Consider the following 22,868-nt stretch of genomic DNA (forward strand, 5'->3'; position numbering starts at 1 on the left):
ATAATATTTCGTCGATCAAAAGTTTAGGACTACCCAAAAGTATTAAATTTTGGTAAAAAAATATACACAATTTTTGTTTAAATTCAATAGTTTGTCCAATATCCGTTGTTTCCTATCACTTCGGTACATTTTCTTCTATTAATTTTTTACATTGATCTACCGTAATATTACTCCAAACTGTTTTAATTGTAAAGTTAATGTAAATTTTTCGAAGAAGAAATTTTATAGTTACGTAATTTCCAAACTTTGAAATCTTATATAAAGATTATAAATCTCATATAAATGAAATCTTATATATCTTATATAATGAAATACTTCATTCGGTGATTCACTGAACGTATTAGAAACGAGTAATCAAAAGAAGAACTATGGTAAATGATAGCTTCAATAAAAGAAATAGCTAATTTTAGAAACATCTCTGTTATTGTTTTCCGTATTGCTAAAAATTATTCCGAAATTATTAAATTATTATTATAATTATATATATATATATATGTCGGAGATAAAAGAACATCGGAGCCTTTGGAACTTTGGATAATCTCGCAACATTGTAATCTAGAGTCTACTATAGCTGTAATTAAACAATTGTAGTTATTCAATCCGATTGTAATTGTTCGCGAGTTGTGATAATGAGCTTGGGCTCGAGGCGACAGCCAGTCGCCGAACGTAGCCGCGGTCACGGGATGAACGCTTTGTCTAACAAAGGTAATGGAGTAATTAAAGTTTAGGTCTAGCGGGTAGTGCCTCTTCAGCCTGCGAATCTGGTCCGTCGTATCAAGTAGTCCAGTGATTAGGGGGTTTCGGTGTTTGTTGACTCTTTTGCTATATCTATCGCTGTATTTTGCTATTTCCTCTTTGACTGTGGGTATCTTGAGGTCGCGGTGTATTGTTTCATTGGTTACATACCAAGGTGCATCAATTAGGGATCTTAGCATCTATCTTGTACAGGCTAATTTTGTTCTGTGTGCTTAGGTTGGAGCGTCGGTCAGTGAGCCAATAGAATTTCTTGAGTTTGTTCTTGAGTTGCTTTGTCTTGTCTATGATGCGATTTTTCCAAGTTAGCCTCCTGTCTAGGTATTTGACTGTCGAGAAAGATGATTGCTAGATGTCGATCCGCAATACATGTTCAGCTAGCCTGAGGGCCCGTCATAAATCATAGAATTTAGTTGACTAAAGTCCTTCTAACGAACAGACTTTGTCCCAGCTACGGGAAGATAGGAGAGATCTATTTTTCAAAGAACGGCGTTTCTCACTAGCAACTTTCCTTTGAGGGCAGCTAGCATCTTTTTCTAATCACCGATATGGAGATTGACCAATTAGCAGTAATGCCAAATTCCCTCACCTTATGAACGAAGGCTATCCTCGACGAATCCGATGATCTCGTATCCTCAAACACAGCTCATCATAGCTTTCCTCTGTAGCATCATCGCGACGAAGAGTCATTCTCTCGTGAGGTTGTATTAGAGAGTTACTTAGTGTCCGTACGCTCGGTAGATATTCCACGTTTTCGCAAAGAGTTGGACTTAGATCTTTGTGAGCACGTACATCTATCATCCCGTTGACCGCGCATTCGTTATTGAACCTAAGACCAACATCACTAGTATCGCGAGTGTCCAACCGCCGCGGTTGATTGTCGAGTCGGTAGTATCCATACTCGTATTAACAGACCGTACCTTCGTTATAACACGGCGATAACCAATTCCAATGAAGATTTATCAAACACCCACAACCTTATCCCAGACCCTTCTCCGACATATATATATACATATGTAATGGCGCAATATTTATGGAAATCAGGCGATCGATTCGTGAAAACTCAAGATTCGATTTTCTAAGTCTTCTTCAGTATCTCCTCCCTTTCTTTCTTAAGTACCCGCCCTTCTCAATTTATATCGTTCGATCGACTGCCAATAAATATAGGGAAAGTCAAGCCTTCGGTTGGTGTTCTAAATTCTATAGAATTTACACACACACACACACATATATATATATATACTTTTGAGAAATAAATTAAATTATATTTAAAGCAAATAATTAAATCTTTGCAATTAACTTAATTTAACTTTCCACTTAAGATCATGCATCCGTTAAAGTTAAAAAATTCACCTTATTTCTCTAACTACTTACTTATGGAATAATTTTGGTCTTCATCCATCATTAGTTGAGTTGGTCGTCAATCATCATCAGTTATATCGGTCTTTATCCATTATCAATTGAGTCGGTTTTCATCCATCATCAAATGACTATCAGTCACTTACCAACCGTGCATTACATGAGTGAAAAATTATTATTTCTCATCAACGTATAAAAAAGCGGCGAAACACGAAGAAGAAGAAGTAAAACAATATCACGGTGTGTGTGGTGAATAGCGACGATAGCCATGGCACATGTACCATTATCAACACGTTCGTATCAGAATTTTTCTAGATCGAAATACGAAAAAATAGAGTAACTTAGTAACGAAAGAAATTTTTTCAGTGTATCCTACGGTTCTTTCGATGTTGAACTTTATCAGTCCAACAGTTAAAACGGATGGAGATGGATACATAACTCACTTTGAAATCAATAAAGAACCCGTGCCTAAAAACCTTACTTTGGACACATACTTGGATACGATCAACTTCACGCTATACACACGGTTGGTATTATTTTATATCAATTTCCCTCTGTATAGGTTGTCTTGTATTTGACGAATATTGCACAGGCAGATTCAAGGTACGTTCAACAGTTTCAGCCAAATATGATTTTCCAGAGAGAATCCTACAGATGGCGAGATCCTAAAACTAAATGACGTAAAGTCCGTCCGGAACAGTCACTGGAACGCAACTAAACAAACCATTATAGTCACCCATGGTTGGACTCACAGCGGTGAAGCTCCAGTTTGTACAACCATACGCGATGGTAAATACGTAGATACGCTGTGAGCGCAAATTCGTGATATAATTGAAGTTCGGGGAGATTCTGTGACTCGAACTAGGAAGAAAATAAAGAACAACAAAATTACGTTCTACAATTACACGGTTTCGTTTTTCAAAAAGACGACTTTCGAAAGTTGCCAAGAATACGGCTGTATGAAATTGCGCGATCTAGAATTTTGAAAAGACCTCAAAATTCCGAAGCATTCTGTTTAATATGTTTTCACGTCGAAAATACCAGTATTATTCCTTTTAGGTTTAACCCACAACATTGTCGAATAGATAAGGTATCGTTATACCAACGTCAAACCGTGTCTTCTTCAAAACTACAGAACGAGATGATTTTATTCTACATTTTAGACCCGTTTTTCCAATTTTGTATTCCTGTGTGATTAAGAACTAGGCAGATTCACGTATATTTATTTAATTTCTAAACTCCAGTTTGTCGAAAATAAAGGCTTCAACGCAACTCCGTTGCTCCTGATTTTCGTCTTAATTTGAGCCAGAGAATCCTCCTGGACTTCGGCTGTATCGAATTTAGATGCCCATTTATGCAATATGTGCACTGTCGGCCATAAATATCTGTTGATAAACTACAAGAATTTGACTTTGCGTGGTAGTTCACGTTATAGGACATATATAATACTAATAAAATAATATATTCATATTAAAATACTTGGAACATAAACGCAGTAAAAGGTATTCAATTGTTACTCAACGTGAACAAGTGTCCTACGAATTTTGAGCTGCAGTGACCATATACTCGATAATTTAATATTAATTACGAAGAATATTTTTTGTTCTCAGGTTTCCTTAAGGTTCGAGACTGCAACGTTATTATTCTCGATTGGAGTGAGATAGCAGACAAACTAATTTATTCTGTCGTCGCAGAGATCGTACCGCACGTTGCTCAACGTACAGCTAGTTTTATAAACTTTATGCGAACTAAGGCTGGTTTGCGAACGTCCAACTTGAAAATTGTTGGGCATTCGTTCGGTGCTCAAATCGCGGGCTTGAGCGCGCGAGAGGTAGGAAAATCGAGCCGAGTGGCGGAAGTTATCGGTGAGTCACGCTGAAAAGTCAATAGCGCTGATTTTAACGTCAGGTTAAAAACAGTAGAGTAGATTGATTTATGATTAGCAAATGAAATATAAGCAGAAAGATAAATGAGGTTTATAACATTGAACGATAAATTTTAAAATGTCGGAGATATGTCTAGATTATTCTAACTCGTAGAAGAGCATTTTCAAGTTCTATATGCTCTTTGATATAAGTTGATTTCATATTCGGCGAAATATCATTACGATACAGTAAATTACACTAAATCTCTAAGTATTTGCCATTATAGCTCTCGATCCTGCCAACGTAATGTTTCAACACAAAAAACCCGGAGAAAGACTTGATAAATCAGACGCAGATAATGTTCAAATTATTCACACATGCTCTGGACAGTTCGGTTATTATCTGTCTGTTGGTACTTCAGACTTCTATGCGAATGATGGAAGACATCAACCAGGATGCGGCATTGACTTGCTTGGTACGGAACATACTACGGAGTATTCTATTATTGACGCATTTCAACTTAAAAAATATTACTTCCGTGTCTCAGGCTGTGTGTGTTTGTCTGTACGATGTTAAAAACGAATGTTATGAAACACAGGAATTTGCGCACACGTGCGTAGCTACAAAGTCTTCGCTGAATCAATTACGAATCCGAAAGGCTTCCTCGGCACACGTGCAGATGGTGCAACAGCGTACATGGGTGGTGCTACCCCCGATCCGAAGTAAGTTTTATTTTGCTACTGTTACTGATAAATTATCGAGCTTTACGCATTTCCGGGAAATTTAAGGAATCCATAGAACGCAAATATCTAAAGGATAGTACATGTTATAATATTTAGGAGGTGAAAATTCTTGGTCCTGCATTTTTAGCCGAGTTCATAAAAGTATGAATTTGGATAGATACTTGAGAGCTAATTGTTGAATATATCTGCTTAATTATTTCTTAAAATTTAATTTAGTTAACTGGTGCTAATATATGTTAATTTCTTTCCAGTGCTAGTGGAACCTACTACTTCAAAACTAACTCTCATTATCCTTATGCTCTTGATGGATAACATTATTCTTTTGAATATTTGGATGTAGTTTGTGCAGATGTATTTCAATATTAGTAAGATACTTGTATAGATTATGTCAGAAATTAAAAAATAAATAGCTGTTGATTTTATTGTTCATTGAAATTCGTATAAGAATCTTATTTCGATTTAGTGCAGCCGTTTCCTGAATTCTTCGAGTTGATTTCGATGCAAGCATGAGCATACGCATAGCGATGCCGAGCAAAGGCGTCGTCTTAACCCTTTCGCTACGGGCGGCTTCTTCGTCGCGGCACTCCCGCTGAACGAGTCTCGGCGCCAGAACAGTGCACGCGAGAAAGATCGTCAGCGGCCGCGTTCATTGCAAATCGAGCTGCTCTGACGGTGTTTTTCGAAGAGAAAAAAATTTCCTCAAAACAGAGTATTAATAATTTCTCAACACACTCGCTTTTAATTACAATTTAGAAACGAATAACATTACAGAACATAATAATATGATATAATTGTAATAATGTAATTGTATGATACTAATAGCTTTTAATAATGGTATTGCGTGTGATATTTTTCGAAACATGGTATTACACATAGGCCAAAATCGCAAATCTTGCACTGGTATAGCGATTTGATTCACAGTTACCATCAATCGATTGTAATCGACAACACACTTTGGCTTTTTAATCATTTTTTGCATGCGAGAATGATGTTTCGTGTCAACCAATTCTTCATTGTGGAAAGAGGACAACATATTATATAGGACTGCCCTCTTGTTACACCATTCCATTGTTAATAAAAGCCTCGAGGATGTACAATACTCGTCGTATGTACAATACGTGGTCTATAGCCGCCCGTAGTACGCCTTACGGATAGGATAAACGTCGCTTTATTTTAATACAAATGTATGCTTCAACAAACACATAAAGAAACCTTTGTAATGTATGTTTAATTTATTAAATACTATCGTTTCTAATTAATCATATGTTTTACAGATTGAGTGAAACGATTGCGATATGGAATTTACATAATCGCACATCGAGTTATGAATATATTTAAATTAAACACGTACTGCAGTGACAACGAGTATTAATGAACTTGAATAATATTCATAAAAATTGCTTCTCCTTCATGCTTCACTGACGAGGTAAGTACATATAATTTTTATTAAAAAAATATAGTTTATCATACACTTAAGATAAGAAAATTTAACAAAAGGTGTTAACCTTTTTGTGATCATACTTAAGATGAGAAAATATACTTAAGATAAGAAAATTTAAGGTACTAAGGTATTAAGGTAAGGAAAAGGTATTAACCTTTTTGTGATCTTTAATCATAATCATTCGCATTGTCGGAAATGTCTTAATCCTTAAGATTTATCTTATTTTAATCGTTCGAAAAAATTTAATAACGTGAGTATAATCACCGTGACAGCCATCGTGTTAACAAGTTCGTTTCTCGATTATATCACAATTTTCAGACTAACCTGCGTATAGAATCAAATTTCTGAATCACTAATAGCCAGTCGCTGCCATATCCTGAAAACAGACAAGAAATTTAATTAACATGCGTCATACATAGTCCATTGAAACTGCGGTAAGAGCTTCATCGCGTGCTATCGTTTCGAGAAATAGACGCGGAGCACGAAGGACATTTATCGAAGCGCTATCGAATCCTCGAGGGATTGGTTTCTCGTTTCTGTGCGACGGCATATTACGCACTGCTCTTAGGAGCCATGAAAATTCTATTACAATTACGCAGACGTGTCTCCAACAACCTCGTTACCGCATCGATTAAACTGTGCACGGTTTCCTATTTCGTTCAGTAATCGTGTACTGCAATCGATAAACAGTAGTTGCGAACACATGTGTCAACGACGAACTTTTGTCCTTTCGTCTACTCCGCTATCGTCTCATTACAAGCTTCAGCGCACATGCGTGCAGGTCGCCACAGCGAAAAAGACGTCTCCGTCCAACGGAACGAGCGTCGTACGAGCTACGAATGATCATGCTCGAACTTATTGATATTATCCGGAGAGTATGCCACGCGAAGCGTGTGGTCCGCAAGGGTGCGAGTAAGACGCGGCGAGGGCGAAGAAGATGCGCTGGAGTCCTCGTCGCGCCCACGAGCTCAACACGTGCAATTTCCAGGTGCACAGCTAATCGCGAATTCCGTAATTTGTCGCCTAACAGGCGCACTATAATATCGCGATGGCACATGTAAAGCAATCCAGTGATCGCTTTGAAATGCTATTGATATTGCATCTTTGAAGAACGCGAGCGAACGAACGTCTTCGTGCATCTATTTCGTATCACTGTTCGTTGATCCGTGCTGGTTCTTTGCATACTGTCGCGGAAGCGTGCAATGCACTTGAGTACGTGATGTACGTGGAATGTACTATAGCAGAAGAAAGAAAGAGCGGTTCTATGTAATGCGGTCGTGTAATCGCGTAATTAATAAATCGTTGGTCTTTTTATGTGAATATAATAATTTGTCGCCGTGGGACACGGAACGGGTGGGACAAGCCGCCTCGGGGAAATTTTTTGAACTTATTTTCTCTGATTGAACTCGATAAAATAGTAATTAATAGTTTATTACGAACAGACATGATAGCAATTAAAAAAGAATAAAAAATCACCACCATTCACCTTGATAGATATGTAATTTTAATGTACCTGAGACATTATCATTCATTTTTCATTAAAAAGATTTTCCATTATAAACATTTTACGTGTAATCGAATGACAAATAAATGTTGAAAATGTAAATTGTTTTGAAGTATAGTCTTGCACGATAATATTTTACCCTGTACTTGTTATCTTTATACCAAACGTTAAACGTATTAAATGGGATTACATAATACTCTTTATAAAAATTCCTTCATAAAGGTTGCATCGTTATCATCATCAACTGCCATTAGATAATACTCTCTCTGATCCGATGAATGAATTTTACCCTTTGATGTTAGATTTACAGGACTCTTTGAAGTAAACGAAATACTCTTATACCTCTTACTTATCTCTCCACTATTTCTTTTTTTCCAAACGATACTTTCTACAAATCTCCATAATCTACGCTGGTAAAACCTTACCTGATTTTAAAACTCAATTCTAGTCTTGGTAAAATTATCCACCTATCTGACTTTCTTAAGAATGCAATCCGTAATAACCCTGATAACGTTCAATTTTTTACGTCGATTAAAACCAATATCTGAGAACGCGGGATGACACTTAAGTGGAACAGTTTCCACTTGTCCCACAAGAAACAACGTATTGTATTTACGTTGGAGAAGGTAAATATTTTTGTTGGCATTCTACGTACATGAATGGTTAATTCACAAGAGTTGTTACATTCAAGATATCATCATTCTTATTAGTAAACCGAAGATAAGAAAAGACTGTTACGAGTAATGCAATAAAAGAACAAATAACAAAACAGAGTTCGAGATGGAACGATGTAAAACTGATTTGTCTATGATAATTTATGATAAGCCATAGCCTGCGTGTACAAGTTTCGAATCAACAGACGCTGTCTGTAAACTACTATGCTGCGACTATCCTAAATTAGTTCGTAGCATTGTCTCGCAGTATGGGTCAAGATTACGCACGATTTTCCGTAGGAAAACATGGCATTGTTGCCAGGGGAAGGATAACTGGAACCGCTCCCCAAAAACCCACTTTCAGTCTCTTAGGGGATGACGCATATATTTGGAATTCCGATTATTATCGAAATATCAAATGACCAAGATGTGTCATAAAACAGGAATTTCAGAGAAGCATTTAAAAAATAATTAAGCGGAATGGGAGCACGGGTCGGTTCTGATGGAAATCTCGCATCGTTATTATAAATTCTCCATGTCAACCATAAAGACAGCCACATCTCTTTCTAAGGGAAACGAGTTAACAGTGATTTCGTGAGTCTAAAAGACGACAAACGTCCGTTGATCGTTTGAAGGTATGCAATTTTTTGATCGTTTATATCTCTAAAGTTATTTAATCGACGAGTATCTACATCCAATATTTCAAACCTAGCGTAATCAGTAAAATGACGTGTGACGTCTACGGTGAAACATATTTGACAGTTGAGTTTCGTTTACGATGTTACAAATAATCCCCTGCTTCGTCTTTCGAAGCTTAAGACACACTCGAGCATAAAGCTTGTTGGGGAAAATGGTTACTTTATCACGAAATAAATTATTTTTAATGACAGTTTGCACGATAGTACGATTCATATTAACGATAATAATTTCGATTCGATAACGATCTACGAAGAAATCGATGGTTAGTCTCGGAATAGTTTAATCATCTAATCACGGGTTGTAGTAATTTTCTCTAAAGACGACTGAAGTGAGAAAGAAATCGTGAATTACAGTTTTGGAACTGAAAATTTTCAAGGATCACAAAATCACAAGTCATGGATGAGATAATAGCGACTATGATAATTTTCTGTAAAAACAATTAGATTGAAGAGAAATCGTAAATTACAATTTTGGATGGATCTTATAATTTTCAGACGAATTCTTACAATTGATAACAGATCGTGAGTGTAATTATCGAAAATATACTGACATGTGTTCCGAAAAAAAAAAATAGAATTCTGTTATTATCCATGATGATGATAATTCACCTTAATAACGAAAGGTGCAGCAACATCTGATTACGATCCCTCGTTTAAAAAATTGCAAACACCTGTTTACTACGTAATTCGTGTCTATCGATTGTTTTGAAAACCTTAGAGCTGTTAATTAATTAACTAATCATTAAAAATAGTAGCTATTAAGAACAATTTACGTATGGTCAAAATTTCCATCATAATGAATTACATACAATGTTCGCATCTGTTCAAAAACGGTCCAAAAAGCTTGAAACAGATATAAATAACTGATTCGTGGCGATATACTTCATAGAATGCATAGTTCTCTTAACGAGTAACTTGTAGCAGGTAAGCAGAGTAAGACTAAAATAAGCGATAGCCTCGATAAAAACAAAGGGCAGACAACTAATTTTAGATACAGTACCATTATTGTTCTTTGTATTACTCGAAATATTCACGTACTGTTTAACTTCAAATCTAAATTTTGAACAGCTTAAAAAGAAGCTTAACATTCATAGTGAACAAATGTAAATTATCTATTTTCGTGGTTGAATCAAAGATTCAAAATAAATATTCAGTAGAATTCAGATTTTGGAGAATTAAATTTGGAGACTTCCGAGAAATAAATGAAATTATAACCAAAGCAAGTAATTAAATACCTTTGCAATTAACTTAACTTAACTTCGCACTTAAGATCGTGCTTCGTGTTAAGATGAAACAATTCACCTTAATTTTCTAATTATTTGTAGAAGATTCATCAGTGCGAGTCGGCCATCGTTCATCAGGTGAGTATCAGTTTCTTATCAATTGTGCGGTGCTTGAGTGAATAATCATTGTTTCCATCAAATCTATAAAAAGAAGCGGCAAAGGAAGGAAGCTGAGAAGTCGATCTATACCGCGGTGCGTATAGTGAATCACGATAACAGCCATGGTAAATGCATCATTAGCACTATGTTAGTATCAGAATATTTTTCGATCGGGAAAAATCGAATAATTCGTAGTTAGAACGAAAGAAATTTTTTTTCAGTTTACCCTACGTTGCTTTCGACGTTGAGGGAAGCCAATTATACGATTCTACCGACCAAAGAAGGAAATCCGTCTCTGGTTAAACTCGATGATAACCCCTTACTAAGTGAAACAGAGTTGACTCTTTTCGGTGCCAATGTGGAAACGATCAGTTTCACGCTTTACACGCAGTTAGAATTATTTTATATCAATCTCCTTCTTTATGGGAAATCCTCATATACATTTTGTACATTTCTGTCGTAAATCTACTTACGGGAATCATTACCTTGAATTTTTTAAATCACAGCAAAACACCCTAACGAATTATATCTTTTCTTCCTAACGTGCAATCAGAGTTCCCATTCGAAAAGGTTAAATTTTAAGAAAATAGGAGCCTGCGATTTAATGTCATAAAATTTGCTCTTGCTTTATCCATAGGGGCGCGTAGCTAGAGAATTTTTGCTAATTTTCAAGCTTCTTTTCACGCAAGTGCTACCATAGAATTTTGTCTAATGTTAACCCTGTTACATTCTTTCCATCATTTTTATTATATCTTCCCAACATTAGAAAACATGTTCAGTTTGAACTTAATATACGAGAAAGCGATTTTGTTCGCTAAAATCAGAGTAAGACCGAAATGTGCAAAAATGTGGAAAATGTGGGTTAAAACTTTGTTTCCAGCGAACAAACAACTGTGTTACATGAATATACATTCGAAATACGTTTAACAGCTTCGCTCAAACATACTATTTATTCTAGACAAAACAGTAGAAACGGCGACGTCCTAAAATTAAACGACATAAACTCGGTTCGAAAGAGTCATTGGAACCCAAACAGACAAACCATCGTGGTCACCCACGGTTGGAATAGCAACGGTCAATCTGAATCATGTACGCTCATACGCGATGGTAAGTAAAGTATCATCGATGTAATATAACAAATACACCTAAAGTGCTAAAATTCGTGTCAAATAATTGAAGTCAGTAGAGATCGTGTGACTCGAAAATAAAAATAGCGAAATTACGTTGCACGTTTGATCTTTCGAGAAAATCGAGTTTGAAAACTTGACAAATATACTACAAGATATATCGAACTATTCGAAATTTCCAGTGAGTTTTATCTTTTGAGTAAAATTATACAGACTAATGATCGAATATTTTAACGCCACTAAATGCAAATAAAATTTCTGATTTCTTTCGTCTCGAAATGGTATAACACGAGACGTTTGATAATATATTGCTTAAATATTGATCGTGTAGAGGCAGACGATTGGTGAGAGATTATTCTACGTGCGAAAATAAATCGAAAATATAGAATAAAATTAGTTCGTTTGAAAATTCGTTTTCGAGAAAATTGCATTTGTCAAGCACACGTGATCGAACCTATTCGAAGCCTATCTTCTTCAAAACATGGCCTCAAACGTGACAACTTTATTCTACTTTCCAAGCTTGTTTTTAAATGTAAAGAAATAACAGATTTATACTAAAAATACTTGAAAGCAAAAATAGTCAAAAATATTCCATTCGCATCGAACATCAACAGATGTCCTACAATTTACGAGCAGCAGTGGCCATATCTTTGATATTTTAAAGTTATGACAAGCAATATTTCCTTTTCTTTTTTTTTTTTTGTTTTCAGCTTTCCTTAAGGTCCGCGACTGCAACGTCATTGTCGTCGATTGGAGCAAGATAGCGGATCACACGGATTATATCGCTGTTGCAAAGAACGTACCACGCGTAGCTAGCCGCGTAGCTAGTTTCGTGAATTTCTTGCGAACTAGCGCTGGTTTACGCACGTCCAACTTGAAAATTATTGGACACTCTCTCGGTGCTCATGTCGCCGGCTTGAGCGCGCGAGAGGTAGGAAAATCGAGCCGAGTGGCGGAAGTTATCGGTGAGTAACGATATATTATTAAAGTGGCATTCTAAAGTTCTGCGAGAAAATTCAGTAGCGTTGATTTTAACGTCAGGTTGAAAACAGTAGAGTGGATTGATCTGGTTTTGCAAATGAATGATAAGCAGAAAGATAAATGAGCTTTGCAGGTTTCGACGATAAATTTAAAAATGTCAAAATATGTTTACATTATGTTAACTCGAAGCAAAACGTTTTAAAAACATCATACAACAAAACGACATTATGATACAGTAAATTATACTTAAATCTCTAAATATTTGCCATTTCAGCGCTCGACCCTGCCAAGCCATTGTTTGAACACAAAGGAGCCGGTGAAAGAGTTGATAAATCGGACGCGCAAAATGTTCAAGTTATTCACACATGTGCCGGATATTTGGGTCTGGATATCTCTGTTGGTACTTCCGATTTCTTTGCCAATGATGGAAGACATCAACCAGGATGCGGCGATGATTTGTTAGGTAAGTAACGTGCTTACAGTATCGTCTGTTACTGACAATTTTCGATGTAAAAAATATTATTTGCGCGGTTGTGTGTGCGCGCGCCTGTATATGCGATACTAGAAATCGAATTTTATGAAACGCAGGATCTTGCGCACATGGACGCAGTTACCAATACTTCAGTCAATCTATTACGAATCCAAAAGCTTTCCGCGGTGTAGGTGACAACGGTGCAGCAGCATTCATGGGTGGCGCTAACCTCGATCTGCAGTAAGTTTTATTTTACTACTGTTACTGATAAATTATCCAGCTTTACGCATTTCCGGGGAATTGAAAGAATCCATAGAACGCAAATATCTAAAGAACAGTACGTGTTATAATATTTAGGAGGTGAACATTTTTGCCTGGGTCGCGCGCTTTTAGCTGAGTTCATAATAGATACTTGAGAGCTAATTGCAAGATATATCTGTTGAATTATTTCTTAAAATTTAATTTAGTTAGCTAATATATGCGCTAATATATGTTAATTTCTTTACAGCGCTAGGGGAACTTACCACTTCGAAACTAGCAGTTAATATCCTTATGTTCTTGATGGATAAAATTATTCGCTCGAATATTCAATATTTCGATGTATTTCAATAATTGTAAAGTACTTGTACAAATTAAAAAATAAATTAAGGAATAAATAACATTCGATCTTACTATGGCTTGAAATTTATGTAAAACGACTTTTATTTCCACTTACCCCAAACATATTCTCGGCTGTTATTCTATATTTTCGACTTGTTTTTTCGCGTAGAACCACCCCCTTTCCGCTTGTATCACCAGTTACCAACCACCCTGTATAATCCGACATCGCATTTTCTGCATTCGTATCGCGTGTCGCTCCTTCTCTTATTTTTCATACAAACGACACAGTTTCTTCTCGATAATTGTGTTGTACCGGCACGATTAGGGCATTTTGATGGAAAATGCCTATCGATTAAACAAAAGTCCTCAGACTTTCTCTTTCCTCCTCCCGCCGTGCTTCTACGTTGGAAATATTTTCGTAAAATGTCTCTTATCAACGCTAAATGAAATTCACTAAATTTTTGTTTCGAAGCAGTAGATTTTTCATATAAAATATATGCATTATATATAAGCAATGCATTTATATTTATCTCACACAAACGTAATAGTATTACTTCTGCGTAGGTGTTTGGAAAAATTGACAAACGCATATATGTGTCCTTAGCACTCTAAGGGTTAAAGGAAACGCATCAACTCGCAAGAGTACACATTCAGATGGTGCGTTTAACACGTTTCCTTCCAGACCTGTCTTGAAATTCGGATTGTCAAAATTTGCATCGTCTGATTGACTTTCTGAGCTTGCAACATTTGCAATAACGTGATACAATAATCGCGATAAACTAACACCAGCAGTGCAACGTGATGTAATTTACGAGTAACGGTGCCTCTTCACGCGACATATGATAAATGTATGTAAAAGTTGTAGTCTTTTTTTCAAGTAATTACTTTTAATTGATACAGTTTCCTGTCTTTTTCTGCAACTGTCTGAAACGACAGCTTTATGATCGATTAGTGTCGATAACCTCGCGAAACAACAGCGAGGGCGATGACGACAACGTTGGGTTGCACGTGGCTCTAATCGCTGACTTTTATGTCCATTTTCGAAATACGAAAAAGTTCCAGTGTCATTTCGTCACAACGGAATTCGAAATTTGCCAGAAAGCTATATAACATGTACGAATAATACAATTTTTTACTTATTTCTCCGAAATTTTAGGTAAATAAGTATAATAAATTATCAGCTAAGTAGTTAGTTTTTTTTCTGAAACTGCGTAAAGTGCAGAAGAAACAAATGATGTAATAAAAACGTTGTTTTCGGTTTAGAAGCTAAGCGACTTGAGAGAAGACGCTATTTATATTATATTTAGCCATTTCTCCATAACTTTGACTGCTCAATGTATAATTAATCTTCTGAAGATAAATTAAGCGACGATCAAGCGGGTAAAGAAACAAAAATATCATTTTCAATTTAAACATAACCTTTCGGTTGTAGCAATTTTTCAATTCCCGATGAGACTCTGATAAACTAATATCGAACTGATTAAAGTAAAATCATTCTTCTCTAAAGGAAGAAAATAATCGTGCAAGGCAGAGATTACACCTTAATACAATAATTCTTTTAGATTTGAATTTAATTAAACGCAAACTTCATTCGCTAATCCGCCTGTGATCACTCGGAAACAGCGTGCTCGTTTCGCTCCATCTGAATTTTGATCAAGAATAGCACACTGTTTCAATAACAATATCAATAACTTTATAAATAGTCACTGGAAATGAAAGAAATACACGACAGCAACAACCTACTGGTTCGCTATTGAAACAGAAACTCCGACACAGCTGTGACTCGATCAAACCATCAGAGGCTAACCAAAAATACCTTGTTTTGTCTCAAAGATTGTTAAACAAAGAGCTTAATAATATAAATGGCTTATATTGTAACACTGTCCTATGTTACGTAACGTAACAGCGTTTCGACAAAATTAGCCGATCGTCTATTAGGTCGTCAGAAAAGTTTCTTTCGTTTTATAAGGAAAAAATAATGGATAGGCAACATTTTCCGTTTTATATTATTTTATCGGATTACGTATGATCCATTTTCTTCTATCAAAATAAAGATCACAACGTTCGACAGATTAAGTTTCATGTTTGTATAAATATGCGTTGTAAAAGACGTGTCTGCAAAAGAAAGACACTTTCCGGACAACCTAATACGTAATTTTCACAAATACCAACTTTATTTTTGTTCTTTATTCTACTTTATTGTTTCCTTTAATGATGGACGTTTTTACGATTGTTTTGATCGTTCGATAAACTATATATAAAAATCGTTAAACAATCGCTATAGGAAAAAGGGATGTGCCACTATTGGAAATGTTCTTATTTATTGAAATACTGGAAATTCTACCTTCTTTCGCAAGTATTACAAATCCTATTGATAAAAGCATCTTGAGCTCGTACAAGTAATTTAACCCTCTCTTCAAGTACCTGTTCTTGAACAATACTGGGCACACGCACGGTTAATCTCTGTATATAAATAGAGCAACGACGATACGATAAACATACGTCAGACGATACGTCAACATCGAACGGTGATCACCTATGATAAGCTATCTATTAAAAACCTTCGCGAATCTTTTGATCTCGCAAGAACGACTTATCGTCTTAAAATCTCAAATAAAAAATAAGCAGGAAATCAACGACAGTGATCTTCTGCGCAGAAACTTCCGATCCGATAAAACTAAAAGCCCTCGTCAACTCGAAGCAATATTTAGATACGGTAGGATGCTGGTTATCGAGATAGTCAACAATGCGAGACAAAAAGAAACACAAATAATATGAATCAAGCTGATACATTATACCGGGACGTTTAAAAATAAATCAGATTTTGACGCTTTTTTTTATCGAATAAACATGAAATGAAAAATCCACATTTTTTCTAATGTAGCCTTACTTTCTAGCAAGACTAAATAAAATAAGGCTACGTTATAAAAGTTCTGATTTTAAATGAGCAAGATATATTAGGTTGTCCGAAAAGTTTCTTTCGTTTCATAAGGTGATAATAGATGAACAACAATTTCTGTTTTATATTATTTTATCGAATTAAGTATGATCCATTTCGTTATATTTCTGTATAATTCAATAAAATAATATAAAAGAAAAAACATCGTGCGTCTATTATTTCCTTATAAAACGAGAGAAACTTTTCGGACAACCCAATAAAAGGAAGAATTTTGCAAAATGATGAAGTTACACGAAGGACTGGACTGCTAAAAATTTCAAAATACAAAATTCCTTTTCATTCGTAGATCATAATAGTTCGGAAAAATTCTAATAATCACTGTGAGAAACGCAACAAATATATATTTGAGTAATCGCTGGAGGGTATATGTGAAGACGCGCGAATGCGAGTTATGCGTGGAATATCAGACTCGCGGAAAAGACAGCGACAGTTAGCTGGTCACTTTGAGGAATTCGCATTCCGCGATGTCATATTGATTCCACTGACTTAAGTATTCTTTATTGATACTCATCTGAACACTTAGAGGAATCCTATACCTGTGACCGAATATAATCCTTTGTAATTCGTAATGAACCTGAAAACATTGAATCTTGATATCTCGTATTCCTCATTTTATAAAAATATCACGTTATATTATATTTTAACAATTTAATATCTAGTTATTATATATATAGTATATAAATTTTTGTAGGAATACGAACGTAAATCATATTCTAACTTTTATTTTCCTATGTGTACTGATAGCATTAGACAAAAAGATAAATTTCAAAATATACAAAATAGTGTTTTCTTAAGAACAATACACGCACCAAATGTCAACTTGAATCGGCGCAAGTAAACAATTTGTATTTAGCACATATGTCGATTATTTATCCGCATCTGAAGTATAATTTGTAGGAAAAAAACATACGAAGTGTATAATTTGCGAAAAGGGAACTTGATAATAAATTTCAATGTCCTTAAAATTCTACTAATAACAAGGGCCAAGTGTTAGCTTATATTCAAGTATAATAATTTTTACGCAATTACGTAAAAGTTATTACATAAAAATTAATAATTCAAAGGAATCTCCGTAATTTTTACAAACACATTCTTCCAACTAATCATTAATTCACCTCTCCGAAGAAAGAAAAAAGGGATCCTTTCGTTCATCGCTCACATAGTTTTCTTTTCCCATTTTCTTTTATCGTCTTATGGAAACATATAAAAACATAGAATCTGAAGAACATTCGTCTCAATTACACTTATCGCTCTCAACGTATTTACCTAGAAAAAAGCTACAGGCTTCTCAAGATATCGAGAATGATAATTCACATGATCTCGAAGAACGCGAATATTTCGAAGAATCGTCATCCTGTCATGTAATAGCGACGAGATTTATACATACGTGCATAAACATTTCCATCGATATTATCTGAAAAATCCAGTGTGATTTTTTACTCCAACGATAACGAGGTAGCACGAGACGAAATTATGTCGGAGACGAGTGAAACAACGTTGACAAATCGATGGGGTTAGTCCTGCACCTATCTCTTCGTCGCCAGTATTTGCGAAGGAGAATCTGGCAAATAAATGAGCCAAAATTATGCAAGAGTCTCTCTAGGAAAATATGGCATTGCTCGCAGCGAAAAATTGCGATCAAAAATAGCTGCAACCAGTCGGCGAAAAAAACACTCTGAGATCCTTAGCGGATAACGCATATATTTGGAATTCTAATTATTATCAGGTACCAGGAATATCAGGTACCTAACACGTGCCATGAAGCACGAATTTCCGAGGAAAATAAAGAAAAATACTTAACCATAATGGGAGCAAGGCTAAGACGATTTGATATTAGGTCAGTTCTGATAGAAATCTCGCATCGTTATTATAAATCCTACATGGCAAACATGAAAACAAACGCATCTCTTTCTAAAGGAGACGAGCTAACAATGATTTCGTGAGTCTAAAAAACGATAAACGCCCGACGATCGTTCGATGGTGTGCAATTTTTTATCTCCAAAGTTATTTAATCAACGAGTGGCCACGTCCAATATTTCAAGCCTAATGTAATCAACAAATGACGTGCGAAGTCTACGGTGAAATAATTTCGAATAATCCCCTGTTTCGTCTTTCGAAACTTAAGATACTCTGGAGCATAAAACTTATTGGGAAAATAGTTACTTTATCACGAAATAAATTACTTCTAATGATAGTTTCGATGATAGTACGATCCATATTGATAATGCTACAATAATTTCGAATCGATAACAATCTATGAAGAAACCGACGGACAGTCTGAATCGTCTAATCTGATCGTTTAATCACATGCCACGGGTAAGATAATAACAACTATCGTAATTTTCTATAAAAACAACTAGAGTGAAAAGAAATGGCAAATTACGGTTTTCCACGGGTCTTACAATGTCCAAGGAGCGATTCTTGAAAATGTAAAAACACCTGTCCTGAAAAATTCGAGAAACAAATGAGTTCTATTACGATCCATAATGATGATTATTTAAAATTACAAACACCTGTCTACTAGGCATGTAGTTAATACTTATCGATTGTTCAAGGAACTTTAAAGAATTAAGAGCTATTTATGTATAACCAGAATTTCCATTATAATGAATTATTTACATTGTATGTTGTTCACGTTGTTTCACAGGTGGCCCCAAAAGCTCGAAAAGGAATATAAAGAAATGACACAAAATATAATACTTCATTGAGTAGTTTTCTTAACGAGCTTCTACCAGGTGAGCAAGAAAAGACTCAAGTAATTGATAGCTCCAATTAAAAAAAAAAAAAGGAAAAAAGACTAACTTTAGAGACGTCAGCGTTATATTGTTTCTCGCATTACTCGAAATTATTACGTGCTATTTAACTTGAAATTTAGATAAAAGTTTAAAAAGAAGCTTAACACTCTAAGTCAACAGGTTTAAATTACATACTTTCAAAGTAACGAAATGAATTTCCTAAATACTCGCGAAGCGAATAGAAAAATTTTAATCAAACCTATTTTAAAGCATTGCCAAGTCAAAGATTCAAACTAGATATTAGAATTCAGCTTTTGTGGAATTAAAAGAAATTCTAATACATATAATATGTCTAAAATATAGGTAAAACAAATGATTAAATGTCTTCGCACTTAACTGAACTTAACTTCGTACTTAAGACCGTGCTTTCGTTAAGAGTAGAAGATCCACGCTATTTTTCTAACTACTTGTAGTTGATTCGTGAGTGTGACTCGCTATTAATCCATCAATCGAGTATCAGTCACTTATCAACTGTATAATACTCGAGTGGATTACCATTGTTTCCCTTAAACCTATAAAAAGAAGCGGCAAAACGCGAAAGCCAAGAAGTCGGATTACTATATTGCGGTGTGCATAGTGAGCCACGACAACAGCAATGGCAACTGGAATAGCATTAAGTTCGTATTAGAATATTATTCGATCTAGACACGGACAAATCGAGTAACTGATTAATGAAAAAAAATTTCCTTTCAGTTTATCCTGCGTTGCTGACGGTATTAACGGAAAACAATTATACGATCTTTCCGGATGAAACAGGAGTGCCACATCTGATTAAAATCGATAACTCTCCACTAACTGAATTAGAACTCGCCATTTTAGGTATCAATGTGGAATCGATCAGTTTCAACCTTTACACACGGTTAGAATTATTTTCTGGTAACCTTTTTATTTATTGAAAATATCTTCTGTACGTTTATGTATATTCTTGCATATTTAAGTTTTCCACGAGTGCATAAAAATGCACGATCTAACTACGATTAGCTGAATAGCTACGATAAGCTGAAAAAGTATTTCAAATTATTTGATTAATCAGAAAAGTAATTTGTACTAAACTAATTATAATAAAGCTGATCTGTTCGCTATGAAAGATCACTATAATAATCGCCTGTCAGTCTACCTTTATGCACAAACTATAGAGAACTATAAAGAACCTCGCATGATATTGCAATCATTTTCAATCCATTACATTAAAAATTTCAAACATTAAAAAGAATCTTCAGTTTGAGCAAAATGTGCCTTATCGTTATTCATCAATTTTCCATTCTACGTTAAGACGTTACAGTTGCTCTTCGTTTGCTAAAATGAGAATAAGTCTGCAAGGTAAAAATTCTTTTTTGCAGAGAAGAAACAGTTACAAGTAGGTCATACCGTGTTCGAGGAATTAATATTGAAAAATTTAATTTTTATTCTAGAGATAACCCTATGATTGGTGATGTGCTAAATCTAAACGACGTAGTCTCTGTACGAGAGAGTCATTGGAACCCGCACAGGGAAACCATCATAGTTACTCACGGTTGGAATGCCAATGGTCGATCTTCGTCATGTACACTCGTACGCGATGGTAAATAAGTTTCGTCGGTGTAATAAATACACTGTGAGCTAAAATTCGTGATATAACTGAAGCCAGGGGAGATTCTGTGACTCGAAATAAGAATAAAAGATTTTAACAACGGAATCACGTTGGAAATTTCATTTTTTGATTTTCATTTTATTTCGAGACATAGAATCTTCCTGACTTTATCGAGTTGAACTTAATCAATATTTTACGTTATAAGACAAATATATATTTACATTACGTACATTATAAGACGGACCAACGAAATAGATTTATAACAAAACACTTAGAAAATAAGAGCAGTAAAAAGTATCGAGTTCGTGGTGAATATCAAAGGGTGTGCTACAACTTGTGAACGCTAATGGTTATATTTTCAATATTTCAATATTATGACAAACAATATTTCTTGTTTTCAGCTTTCCTTAATGTCTGGGATAGCAACGTCATTATCGTCGATTGGGGTAACATAGCGAAAAACCTGCTTTATTCCGTCGTTGCAAAAAGCGTACCACGCGTTGCTCTGCGTGTAGCTGATTTCGTGAATTTCCTACAAACTAGCGCTGGTTTACGAACGTCTAAATTGAAAATTGTTGGACACTCCCTGGGTGCTCATGTGGCAGGCTTAAGTGCACTAGAGATAGGAAGGTCGAGCCAAGTCGCGGAAGTTATCGGTGGGTAACGATATATTAGTAGAATGGTATTCTAAAGTTCTCCACGAAGATCGAGGAACGCAGTTTTTAATGTCACATAGGAAACAATAGAATAGATTGATCGAGATTGGCAAATGAAAGATAAACAGAAAGATAAGTGAAGTTTTCAAGTTTGAAGGATAAATTTTTAAAACATCGAAGATGTATTTAGATTAACTTAACTCGGAGAAAAGTAATTTTTAAATCTTTATACATTTTAATGCAAATTGATTTTATATCCGGCAATCATGATACAGTAAATTATACTAAATCCCTAAATATTTGCCATTATAGCACTCGACGCTGCCAAGCCAATGTTTGAACACAAAGGACCTGATGGAAGAGTTGATAAATTGGACGCGCGAAATGTTCAAGTTATTCACACATGCGCCGGATATTTAGGTCTGGATATCTCTGTTGGTACTTCCGATTTCTTTGCCAATGATGGAAGAAATCAACCAGGATGCGTCAATGACTTGATAGGTAAGGAACATACTATAGTGTCTCGAGTTACTAACAGATATCAGTTGAAAAATGTTAATTGCGCATCTTGTGTATGTGTATGGGCGCGCACGTATGTACAATATTAATAATAAATTTTATGAAACACAGGAGCTTGCGCACATTCACGCAGCTACGAATACTACAGTGAATCTGTTATGAATTCAAAAGGCTTCCTCGGTGTATCTCAGAATGGTGCAATGGCATACATGGGTGGTCCTACTCTTGACCCAAAGTGAGTTTTATTTTACTACTGTCATTAATTTATGATTGCAGAGCGTTACGCATTTCCGAGAAATATGAAGATACGCAAATGCATAGAATGCAGATAGCCAAAGTACAGTACTTATTATAATATTTAATAGGGAAACATTTTTGTTTGGGCCCTATTCTTTTTAATATTAATTTGATTTTCTGATACTAATACATATCAATTTCTTTTACAGAGCTAAAGGAACCTACACATTCCAAACTAACTATCAGTATCCATATGCAGTTGGTGGATAAAGTTATTCTTCATATGAATATGTAACATATTTATTCAAATTGAAAAATAAATAGCAGATGATCGTATTAATCATCGAAATATGTGTAAACAAACTTTTATTTCGACTTACCGCAACCATATTTTCAATTGCTTGCATTGATCTGGATCCAAGAATGATCATGCCTATAGCAGAACCCTTAACCCATAATAATATCACTTTGATAAAGGCTGAATTTCAATTGTCCACGTGCGATCCTGTAGTAGCCAGACTCAGTCCTAAACAGCTCCAATGACAGGCCATCTA

The 22,868-nt window shown here is 35.3% G+C and overlaps 4 protein-coding genes across 6 annotated transcripts; 3 read left to right on the forward strand and 1 right to left on the reverse strand.

Annotated features, from left to right (window-relative positions):
* Positions 1-2,365: 2,365 nt before the first annotated feature.
* Positions 2,366-5,155, forward strand: LOC117234585 (pancreatic lipase-related protein 2-like). Its single transcript, XM_033495963.1, has 7 exons — positions 2,366-2,405; positions 2,479-2,638; positions 2,753-2,901; positions 3,723-3,977; positions 4,264-4,452; positions 4,576-4,699; positions 4,972-5,155. Exons 1-7 carry the CDS (start codon positions 2,381-2,383, stop codon positions 5,030-5,032), a joined length of 963 nt encoding a protein of 320 aa, XP_033351854.1. The 5' UTR covers positions 2,366-2,380; the 3' UTR covers positions 5,033-5,155.
* A 4,686-nt stretch (positions 5,156-9,841) lies between these two features.
* LOC117234586 (pancreatic triacylglycerol lipase-like) lies at positions 9,842-13,666 on the forward strand. The gene is made up of 9 exons (XM_033495964.1): positions 9,842-9,940; positions 10,342-10,377; positions 10,451-10,545; positions 10,620-10,788; positions 11,357-11,505; positions 12,236-12,490; positions 12,781-12,969; positions 13,095-13,218; positions 13,487-13,666. The coding sequence occupies exons 3-9, from the start codon at positions 10,521-10,523 to the stop codon at positions 13,521-13,523; spliced, it is 948 nt and encodes a 315-aa protein (XP_033351855.1). The 5' UTR covers positions 9,842-9,940; positions 10,342-10,377; positions 10,451-10,520; the 3' UTR covers positions 13,524-13,666.
* Positions 13,667-14,395: 729 nt separating this feature from the next.
* Positions 14,396-22,799, reverse strand: LOC117234595 (the record flags this gene model as incomplete). Its single annotated transcript, XM_033495976.1, has 3 exons — positions 14,396-14,608; positions 17,042-17,111; positions 22,695-22,799. Coding segments are annotated over 3 exons (267 nt in total), but the record flags the coding sequence as incomplete, so codon positions are not given.
* Positions 19,177-22,663, forward strand: LOC117234582 (pancreatic lipase-related protein 2-like). 3 transcript variants are annotated; one of them, XM_033495958.1, is made up of 8 exons: positions 19,177-19,272; positions 19,746-19,949; positions 20,026-20,191; positions 20,745-20,893; positions 21,304-21,558; positions 21,871-22,059; positions 22,189-22,312; positions 22,524-22,663. In XM_033495958.1, exons 2-8 carry the CDS (start codon positions 19,928-19,930, stop codon positions 22,582-22,584), a joined length of 966 nt encoding a protein of 321 aa, XP_033351849.1. In that variant the 5' UTR covers positions 19,177-19,272; positions 19,746-19,927; the 3' UTR covers positions 22,585-22,663. The 3 variants fall into 3 exon arrangements, with proteins under 3 accessions (XP_033351849.1, XP_033351848.1, XP_033351851.1); XM_033495957.1 differs by having other exon boundaries at positions 19,220-19,272; positions 19,636-19,949; XM_033495960.1 differs by having other exon boundaries at positions 19,255-19,272; positions 19,855-19,949.
* Positions 22,800-22,868: the final 69 nt, after the last annotated feature.

The sequence above is a fragment of the Bombus vosnesenskii genome, unplaced genomic scaffold (genome assembly GCF_011952255.1).
Source record: "Bombus vosnesenskii isolate JDL3184/JDL3185 unplaced genomic scaffold, Bvos_JDL3184-5_v1.1 scf7180000013305, whole genome shotgun sequence".
In the NCBI taxonomy this organism is placed as follows: domain Eukaryota; kingdom Metazoa; phylum Arthropoda; class Insecta; order Hymenoptera; family Apidae; genus Bombus; species Bombus vosnesenskii.